Source organism: Topomyia yanbarensis, chromosome 3 (genome assembly GCF_030247195.1).
Source record: "Topomyia yanbarensis strain Yona2022 chromosome 3, ASM3024719v1, whole genome shotgun sequence".
Lineage (NCBI taxonomy): Eukaryota > Metazoa > Arthropoda > Insecta > Diptera > Culicidae > Topomyia > Topomyia yanbarensis.
Window position 1 is genome coordinate 18748750 of NC_080672.1, and position 10487 is coordinate 18759236.

The window sequence follows — 10487 nt, forward strand, 5'->3', positions numbered from 1 at the left end:
TAACGGCGAATTCCGGATTTATGTCTATCTTTACCATTAGATCGTTCCAGCAGTGGTGGTGGTGGTCGGTGGAATTTATGCGTGTGAGATCGTTCCTTTACTCCCGTCCCCTTCCGATTGCCCTCCGAACCGAACCGAGCGTTGATTTGCCTGACCGTATAAATTTCCCCGTTTCCTTCCATTCATTGTTTTTATTTTTGTACTAATTTTATTATATACAACGATCCGGGTCGGGGTCCGCTGAGGCTGGGAGTGATTTGTTTACAATCAATTTTTATTTTGTATACAATGGGGCCAACTCACGCACATCCTTCGCTGTCTTTCTTGCTCGGTAGTATGGAACATATGGCAAGGTGTGAAGATTTTTTCCCGATCAGTAATGGCACAGCTAATTTTAGACGCGGACTGGCGTGCTGGATGGTATACTAAAATAATGACTATTTACAATTTGTTAGCTGATATACTGGAGGGAATCGAAGTGAGAGTCAGTTGTTGATGTTACAAAGTTTCCATATTTTATTCTGGAAGAAAAATACGCGCATTACATTATCCTGCCGTTGAAACAGTTTTAATAAATGGCTCGAACATTTCATATTGAGAAGGCAAAAATGTGTTTTAAATCTTTCACTTGGCAATACAAATTGTGTTTTTTTTGTTCATTGCTACTGCACATCGGATGCGTTTGATTTGCCGATCATTTTCTGCCGCTTGACCCAGCACAGGATGTTGACCCAGGCGAAGGCACAGGATCCGACGTACACGACGCGGAATTTCGGGGGCACTAGCAGAAAGTTGAGCGTCTGTGCCGGCATCCAGAAGAGGCAGGACCGGGCAAAGGTTGGCATGAATTTTTGTTTGCACTCCTCCAGTACGTTCGATTGTCGTTCCATTAGGGACATTCCTGCGGAGAAAAAGGATTAAATTATTGCAAGAAGAGATTTTGCTCATTTTTGTTCATTACTCGGTTTTTAAACGATGGATTGTGTATACATTGGTTTGAACCTGGTTGCTACTAGGATGCTTTGAACTTACATTTATGAATTATTTCTACATTCTTAGATCATATCACTACTCACCCGTAAAAAAGAGCACCAGCAATGGCGGTGTTAGTATGAACTGATCCAGCAACAGTTTTCTAACCACGATTCGTTTGGCAGTTCCGGGGAAGGTTCGATCCAACCATTTGTACCTACACAGTATTAACAATGGGGAGAGAATGTTAGTCCGACAATCGTTGTTATGAAAATAGGGTTTATCACAACCAAACAAGTTATTGTATGTATTGCAATATTTAGTAGTGCAGATGTGACTGATCCTTCCACATACGTGCTATTCATTTACCTTTCCGAACAAAAGCATTCCTGAGCAAGTGTGTGAAAATGAATGCGAGTTTTGATTGGCTTTTATGAGTTTGAATGAAGCTCGGCTAGAAGCTACTGGTTGGAGAAATTGTTAAAAGAATATCTTTGGGTTAAAAATCATGCACGAAAGGAAGAAAGAACATATAAAAGATAATTAAATTTATAGTAGATGATTTCCGGTGGCAAAGTGGTCTGGGAAAAATGTGAACCCACCAGTTGTACAGAATTGGTGAATAGACCAACGTTCCCATGATTGCATATCGACCCAGAGTCGGTTTGTCGATATCTTGCGGGGGATCTGTCTGTGAAGCAAACGAACATCATCAAAACATCGTAAGGATTCAACGAAAGATTCTTACCAAAAATTTTCTCGTAATAGTTTGCTGAGAAAATTCTGCCCCCACGTACAAGCTTCCGTAGACCAAACTGTTTCCCGCCAAGGGGTGCTTGGTGAAAAAGCTCGAAAAAGCCCGCAACAGTGTGGCCATCGTTTCCTGCTCGGTCTGTTTACTACCTGAAATATGACACCCGAGAGAGGGGAAAACTGATTTATGTTTTTGATTAGAATGAGAAATTTATGCTTTACTTACCTTCTAGATTATGTTACCCAAGCTCTTCTAGAGGAGATACCGGAGCCAACGGCCTACACCTTGGTGTTGTACGTTTAAACAGATCACTGAAGACCTATAGCCTTTTTCTTTGAACTGATCCAACACCGAAGCGAAATGCTTCTTTTGAGCTATGTTTTCGAGTTTCGGAAGCTTGTTCCTATCGGTCAGCACATTGTCGTGTATTGGTATCAAAACGTACGTATCTTCTAATTTGAGTCACTTTGATGATGATTGCCAATGTTTTCGAGACGTAGAAATCAATTTCACTGCTGCTTCATGACTGATGTTCCAGGTCACAAAATGCTTGAATTTTTGCCCATGCGCAATTGTCGGTCACGCGGATATTCAAACAATGTGCTTTTCTAGTCTCTGCCTTTGGCTTTTCTTTCTTTGTTTTGATTTTCCCGTTCTCGTGCAGTGTGTGATTTCCCTAGCAGATGTTGGTTTTTCCTGGCACTGGCGTCAAATCTATCTGGTAAAAAATACTTAAACACTGTGACACACCCCGACGGCCAAAAAGAGGCGCCGTGAAAATTCGATTTTTTTTTCTCTGACGGTAGTGATATAAAGTAAAAATTACAATTCTATCAGAAATGTTGCCCTTGAATAAATGTTTGCGCCAAACGAAACAACGGATTCCAACAGGTTGCGTTCGGGTGGGTACCGGGAGATCAACTGTTGAACTTAGTTACTATTGTAGATGTGCTGATATGCTGGGCGGAATTTGAAAACATTGCCGACAGAAAGATTGTGTCTTTGTTATTTTTTACCGTATGAGATATCCACTTTGTAGCTGTTTATTCTGATATCTGGGAGCGGTGATGTTTTCACATAGACCCACTACAGCACGCGCATAACTGGTATGTGTACTTATTTCTATCGCCGCCGTTATCAATTGATTTTAATCAACCGAGTCGCGTTCGTGATTGCGTTTGCTCTATTTTGTTGCATTCCGTGGTCCGTCTGCGATGTTTACAATAATTTTCTGGACGTAGAAAGTAGAAATCTAAGTGTATCGTTGTTACTATAAAATTATGAATGTCCGTATCCATTCGTTCTATCCCACATTCAGTTGTTTGGATTGGTGCGAATATGGGGCTAGTACTATTTGGCAGGCCTGTTGCATACGGTTGGCCGAGTTGGCCCTCGCCAAGGGCGCCAAGCTTAGGAGGGGCACTGAAATCGTGATCTATTTTATAAAACTAGTGAAGATAAATCATAAAATAAGTCATGATAGAAGTGCCATTTCCAGGAACGGATCCAGAAAAAAATTTCGGAGGGGGTCCGAAATTTCGAATTTGAAATGCTAAATGTACAATACGTACTATGTAATACCCTTTTTTAATTAAAATCAGTTTTGGTTGTCGAATCTGGTTTGGAATGATTTGAAATTTAGAACGAATTTAAAATAGAAAGTATTTTAAAATTTCTCAAGGAGATAAAAATTTTCGGGTGGGGGGGGGGGGGGCGGGCCCCAAGGACCTTCCCCCTGGATCCGCCACTGGCCATTTCCATGTACATACTAAATTATTGTTCGAAAGTCGAACTGAAAAAGAAAGCCAATGTAAACACCAAAGTAGCACACAGCTAAGACCCCACCAAAGGCGCTAGAATATTACGCTACGATGAAGTCGTCTCGATACCGGGAAGAGTTTAGCAATATCACAAAGTTGCCAGTGATCAACGAGTCTTCCGCTAAGTTGAGTCTCTCGTTGAAATGGCACATGATACTTTTGGATTTTCTAGAAGCATTGGAAATTACTTGTTTTATCTCCGATTACTAAGACTTTGTGTCAGAGCTTCCTCAAGCTGATATATTTGACGGCCTCTTAAGGAAATTTTTTTAAAGTTTTGCAAATAATCTCATCTGCTTATAGTTTTGGGTGCAGTAAAAGATGTCCTCACATCGAGATAATCAGAGTCACACTCCTGAGTCACGTGAGCATAATGATTTGTGATCGAGAATTGCATAGCTCTTTTTAGTATTTCTGAAAGAGAAGCGTTTTTAAGGGAATGCTTCACATTCCTCGGTTATGTGGACTCTGCTGCCAAAGGTTACTTGGCACAAATTTTGAGAGGACACACTATTTTGTCCCGTCCAGTGCAATTGTCATTCAAAATCTTTGCTCACCGGAGTAAGGGGTCCTTGAAACAATCAACCCCGTGCTTCAGTAGATCCACGCATGATAAATCGGTAACTAAACCGTCGATCTCAACTTTGTGAGCGAGTATGTAGACAGCTCGTACTTCCTAATAGATAGAATATCACAATTCTGGGCAAAATATTTTTCACCGCTGAAATTTTTTGCGCCAGTTCTTTCGAAAGTTTAAGTATACTTAGCGGATTATATTTGATCCGAATAAGATCAGATATGATTCGACCGAGTACAATGTGTATGATTTTAAGCTGAAAGTTAGAGTTTTTGATGACTATTCTTGTTCGACATCCATTTTACCAAACCTTCACTTTGTTTTACTTGCATGTGCAAAAGGATAAGTGGATAATGTATGGTACATAACCGGAATGTCATGATGGCACTTTGAATGTAATGATATGCATCGTAAACAATCATTCACAAACCAGGTCACGGCTCCAAAAATAGTCTTCTCAATGTATCGGTCGTAATATACAGACATAGTACATCAAAAAAAGTTCCTATTAATCAGAAAAAAATATCTTATAATGTCTTGAAACATCGAGATGGAGTAATCCCGAAACATGCCTTTCTGGGACATGGATTTTTTTTTAATTGATTGAATTGTGAGCTGAGTTTGGAAATACAGGTTTTAATTTTTTGTGTGTCTTAGATATGCATGAAACGTCGAAATCTGGTGACAATTCGAAGAAAAAAAAACATTTTGAATATTTTTTGAAAATCCAAAAGTTTCAAAGGAACTTACAAAAATCACGAGATGATACAAGACCCGACATTTTATACTTTTCTATCATTTTGTTGCATCAAAAGGAAATTAACGACTATCTTTCCAAATTCCAATATTTTTTAATATCCTGTGGTCATTGTTAAGTCAGACCAGACTAAGTGACAAAATATTGATTTCGAGAAAAACGAGTTTGAATCGCAGCATCCTTTACATTATTATTGGAAATTATTTTTTATCATAACTTTTGTTTATTGTTACACATTTCAAATCTGGCAAAAGTTGAATGTAGCTGACTTTATCCAGTGTTATCATTATTTAATTTTTTGATGTTTTGCGACTTAGTCCGGTCTGACTTAACACCGAGCATATAAAGGTTATCCAATAAAACTTTCTCTGACTCATTCACGGATTTGTGATTGTGTTCTTGCGTGCTTTTGAATAAGTTCACAAATTTAGAAGGTATTTATAATCATTTTCACTTTCATTTAATTCTGCACATGGTCGAGAAATTTGTGTGTGAAGTATTTCACAAAATTTGGAATATTATTCATGGGCTTATTTGTGTTCCGTGAACTGGTTCATAAAATATAACATAGTTATACGAACGAGTAGTAGATATATGAAAACGGTTAGGACTATTCAAAACATCGTTATTCGTTTGATAATGTTCATTGTTCCGTGTAATGTCCGGAAAGAAAACGAAAACTGCTCTGAGCATCAAAAATTCATTTGGGGTTCATGTTCGTGGAATAGTTTACGACAAACATAAGATACAAGGGGACGGTGGGGAGCTGTGAACCATGGGGAGTTGTGTACATCGTCAATTCCTGCTAAGCTATAGATGATAAAAATGTGGTAACTACTGTTAAATGTTTCTACTGCCATGACGTCACTTTCCCATTAGCTAATGTTGCTGGAGGTTCCAATACACCGAAAGAGCATTTTTTAAGAATAATTGCTGGTTTACCATCTGGACCTGCGGAGGCGAAGTCTTCATTTTGCCAATCACCAATTGTACCATATTATTGTCGATATTGATAGAATTCAAAAACTGACATGACTATGGAACATTAAGTGCCGCACGGGAAACCTGGAGCGGTGCCAATTTCTCGTTGGAAAAAACGCTCGCGAACTTTTCAGAGAATAATTCGCGAATTCCTTGAGAATTAGTGCTCATACGCACTCCGTAGCCCATCGTTGAAGGTAACCCAGATCCCTTTCTTTGCTCGTTTACATGCCTCCAGAATGTTTTAGGATCGGACTTCAATCTGCGTTGAACGCTCCGTAAGTAATTAGCATAGCACCGCTTAGCTGTCTTTTTATTCAGTTGGTTAACATATACGTAATGTTGTCGTAGCACGTAACCCCCATGTTTAGAGTACTTTTTCAGAGCGGCCCTTTTAGTCGCTTTTAATCGTCTCAGCTCGGCCGTTTGCCATGCTGGGTACCTAGATTGATAGCCAGTACTTTTGGGTACATAGCGATCAATAGCATAGCTCAACATGTCGGAAAGAGTCTGGGCTGCTGCGTTGACATCATCATTGTCCAGAATTTCGTTTCAGTGAATATTCGACAGGAAATCAATAATGCTTTAGTAGTCAATTCTTCCAAAACTATAGCTGACTTTGTCAGAAGTGTTACAGTCATACTCCACAGGATTCGCTTCAAGCAAAATATGCAGGGGAGGGCTGTATCTAACAATCTTTACCAGGGGGGACGGTGCTGCTGTCATTGTTGGCGCATAGTCAGATTTGCTCGAAAAGCAGAGATCGAGGATTCTGTTGCTCTCGTTCACCACGTTATTCATTTGGCGCAGAAGATTTAGGCTGTGGCAGTCAAGCAAACTGGTAATGAGAGTAATGGAAAGATGACAGTTCGGGATCCGCGAACATGAATCCGTCAGTTGCGGTGGACCATTTTAATCCGGAGAAGTTAAAATCACCTACAATCAAAATCTCGTCAAGAGGGTTTGCCTGAGTGGAGATCCGTTCCAGTGACTGAGTGTGTGCATCAATCAATCATTGATCGCGTGTCCGGTCAGGTGTAAAATAAACCACCCAAAGAAAGAGTGCGTAGCCAGCCAGTTTGATTCTCTCCCAGATCTGTTCGACACAGGCCCCTAGAATATTCTTGAGCAGTTGCGCTTTTAAACGACGATGGACCGCGACAAGCACCCCGCCGCCGGCAGTCTTGTGACTGTTGCGTGAGCTACGATCAGTACGGAAGATGTCATAGTTTGTGCGAAATGCTTGCACTGAAAGAGTGCTTTCGCTTAGCCACGTCTCTGTGAGGACCAGAGTCGAAAAATGTTTTTTTCGTTTACCAAAATCTGACGAAAATGACGAGCGAGCGATGCTACTTTCTAAACCACTAGAACATTACGAAACCGAAAATGAGACAACGGCCTACGACAAAGCATGCAGGTAAATTCAATTTCATTATTTCCTCCACACATTCGTTTTCGCTTCGAAATTGAGAACGACATTAGTCTCTTCGATATTGCACATAGCGCTGGCCAAACGAAAAGAAACTAGTAACGATATTTATTTGTCGTTGTTCGATTTGGGAGAATTAGAAGCTAGCGATGATATTGGACGACTGAAGCACTATTGCTGTGCATATTTCCTGCGTTTGCGGCGTTCTAGTTGCATTTTACGATGCACATTGCTATAATTTCATTTAACCCATTATAACCCAGGGGTTTCAAAAAGTGTGCCAAATGCAGCGATATCTTCAATTCCACCACAAAAATGTATCAAAGATTATGGGAAAAACAAAATCACCGCCTAAAATGGTTTTGAGAATGAAAATATCTCGTGCCAAAAATTTCGTACGCTTAAATAAAAACAACAAATTTTAAGTCGTTTTTCGGATTTTCTGATAGACAACACTTCTTTTACACCTGTAGGAACGTTTCGTCACATAATGGGATTATTAGCACGAATTCCAACAATAAAATTCAATTAAATGTATTGCTTACTTTTCTGCCTCCATTTGCCCCAACTATACATGGTTCAAAAATGTAAACAAAATTATGAAAAATTGTAGTTGTCTTGTTTCACAATGAAATATGAGGTGTAATGATCCCATTAGTGCAATAATAAAGCAGTTAGATGCCAAAATTCTGCAGTAAATACGCGTTAAACGATGGATAGTTCTGCGTATGAAATTTCATACGCTAGGATATAATGGGTTAATGAAAATAAAAATAAAAATCAAAATTGAAGATTTGAAATTAAAACGAGATTGAATTTTCGTATTGCCATAGGAAAACGAAAGTCACTACTTCTGCTACTCGCTTCCATAAAATCGAAAGAAGAAGGGGCGTTGCCTTTATTGTTTTGCTTTGTGTGAATTTAGTAACGAAGGAGGCAGCGAAAAGACGAAGATGAATTCAGTGAATTTCATCTTTCATTGAATGGGTATGAGAATTTTAGGCCCTGGTGAGGACAGTTATACAGTTACATTCATCCGAACTTGCTACCAAATAATTATCGTGTTAATACCGCCGACGTTATGATAGTATATCCGCAGGTTTCAAGGCTGGAAGCAAGGAGCGGATCAGTGCTCGCATTGAAAAAATCGGGTTCATACTTGCCGTTTGCATCGATTTGGAAGACCCCTTCACCGCTACCCCACACAGGACTGGGACGACTGGTGAACGCTGGCTGAAATGGCTCGACTGTGGCGGGGGGGTTCCAAGGCTTTCAAAATGGTCGCTGCGATGCGTTTTCGTGTGTGGTGAGTTCTGCCATCATAGCATACAGTGCAGATTCCTGGTTACATACTGAACGTGCTTAGTCATTCGACCTCAAGCTGCAGTCAAATAAATGGCTATGGGGGAAGTACATTTCATTTTTATTTTAAGTTCATTAACTCAACTGGCTTGGGAAACCGTTGGCCCCAAAGTCCACCGGTGGTTGAGTTTTTAATCTTTTTGCGAGTCCGTCACAAGCAGTGCTGAAGTTGCTGCCTTTTGGGATGATAACGGTGTCTCTATTCGGGGTACTTTCGATGCACTCGGTCCCCAAAATCCTGAAAACGCTGTCTATTATGAAATGCACAAAAGTACACCCAAAACAATTTCCCAATGCAAAAAAGGCATTACATCATTTCGTGCATATTCCGAATTAGAATCATGCCTTCTTCGCATTGTAGACCAAGCATAGCTACGGCATTATACCAACACAGCTTAATTCATGATGAAATAAATTGATTGAGAATACACGCTACCATATTATCTGCCCGCATGTAAAAGTATTAGTTGGTTTTGCTTGCTGAGTCTGCCAAAAAGGTGGTGTATTCTATACATGAATACCTCTGTGGTGTTTGTAAGAACTTCTGTCTTCATACTGTAGCGATCACGTGTATCAGATTTTAAAATAGCTTCCTATTCAGTAACTCCCGTGCCCTGCTGTAAAGATAGGTTGTTCACTTCTTCCATCTCCTATGATGAAGAATGAATACCGGGCGGCTAGAACAAATGTTCTGCTTGCGTGCAAGCCAAACGACGTTTCTCTCCATGTCGTTTTCTCTTTGCTATAGCGCGGACGTTGAACTTACAGGCGATACGAGGTGCCGACTTATTTGTCATGTTCTTGTTTCCCCAACTATTGGATCCGAAGATCACTAAAAATTGGGTGGATGAAATGGTTAGATGCAAAATACCAAAGGGGAAACGAGATGTGGTTCGATCCCGATCGGTACCAAATGAGTTCGTAATGTAATTTCCGGTTTCAAAAACCCAAAACTCGTTAATCTGAGGATTCACAGTCTCCCTGTTCAACCATTTCAAGTTACTCAGTGGAAGAAGTTAGAGTGTGCTTGGTAGTGTCGTGATTTCGTTGAGGTTTGTCTCTGTACATGAGATTCAATTAATTCTTCAAAGTTGTAAAAGTACTGCTTCATTCTCATAGGGTTAGCGCAATTAGGAGATCAGTGAATGTGTGGAGACTTTGCGGGCAAGTGCGAGGAAACAGAGAGGTAAAAAATGCTAAATCATTGGGTGTTGAAAACAATAAGCTCGAACCGTCGGCTAGCCGTGCGACGGCTTTTAATTCCAGATTTTGCGCCTGGCGAAGCTACCACCGCACCGCCAGCAAAGATCATCCCACCTCCTGCCACCACACTCTGGATTCAAGTTTCCAATCGAGGAATTGCGTCAGTTGCAGCAAAAACTCGGACAAAAAAGCGCCGCCACGTGCGTAATGCGGCATTACTAAACGCCGTCAACCGGATCCCTAACATCCGTATTTTGATGCTGGTACGCTGTCCGGAGGTCGGACACTACCAGCAGTTAACTTAAACCTGTGCTAGGACCTCAACAACAGCCTTGGCGCTAGAAAGCGCAAAACAGCCGTTCCGTCGCTGAATCGTAATCGTCGAATTTGGTACAAGCAGCGGGTCACCAGCAGTCGTCGCCGTTGATGGTGTGAGTACGCATCGAAAGCAGTGGGAGATGGTCAGCGAATAAGTAGAGTGAGTAAACGCCTAAATTCCCTGCGCAGGGTGACAAAAGCTCGAGAATATTATAGCGTGTTTACACAGTTTCCCACCCGCACTTGTTAGGGCCCTGAACCGGCATTAGAAATGTAGAATAAGTAAATTAAGAGTAGGATGTTAGTTTGTAAAA

General features: G+C 40.7%; 1 protein-coding gene and 1 long non-coding RNA gene across 2 annotated transcripts; one reads left to right on the plus strand and one right to left on the minus strand.

The window, feature by feature from the left end:
• Nucleotides 1-489: 489 nt before the first annotated feature.
• On the minus strand, nt 490-2657 carry LOC131691554 (mpv17-like protein). The gene is made up of 5 exons (XM_058978064.1): nt 1952-2657; nt 1721-1875; nt 1575-1663; nt 1077-1189; nt 490-901 (listed from the first exon to the last, which is right to left on the minus strand). The coding sequence occupies exons 2-5, from the start codon at nt 1847-1849 to the stop codon at nt 663-665; spliced, it is 570 nt and encodes a 189-aa protein (XP_058834047.1). The 5' UTR covers nt 1850-1875; nt 1952-2657; the 3' UTR covers nt 490-662.
• Nucleotides 2658-9467: 6810 nt separating this feature from the next.
• On the plus strand, nt 9468-10487 carry LOC131692362 (uncharacterized). Its single transcript, XR_009305970.1, has 3 exons — nt 9468-9704; nt 9772-9838; nt 9895-10487. It is a non-coding gene; the product is annotated as an uncharacterized LOC131692362 (long non-coding RNA).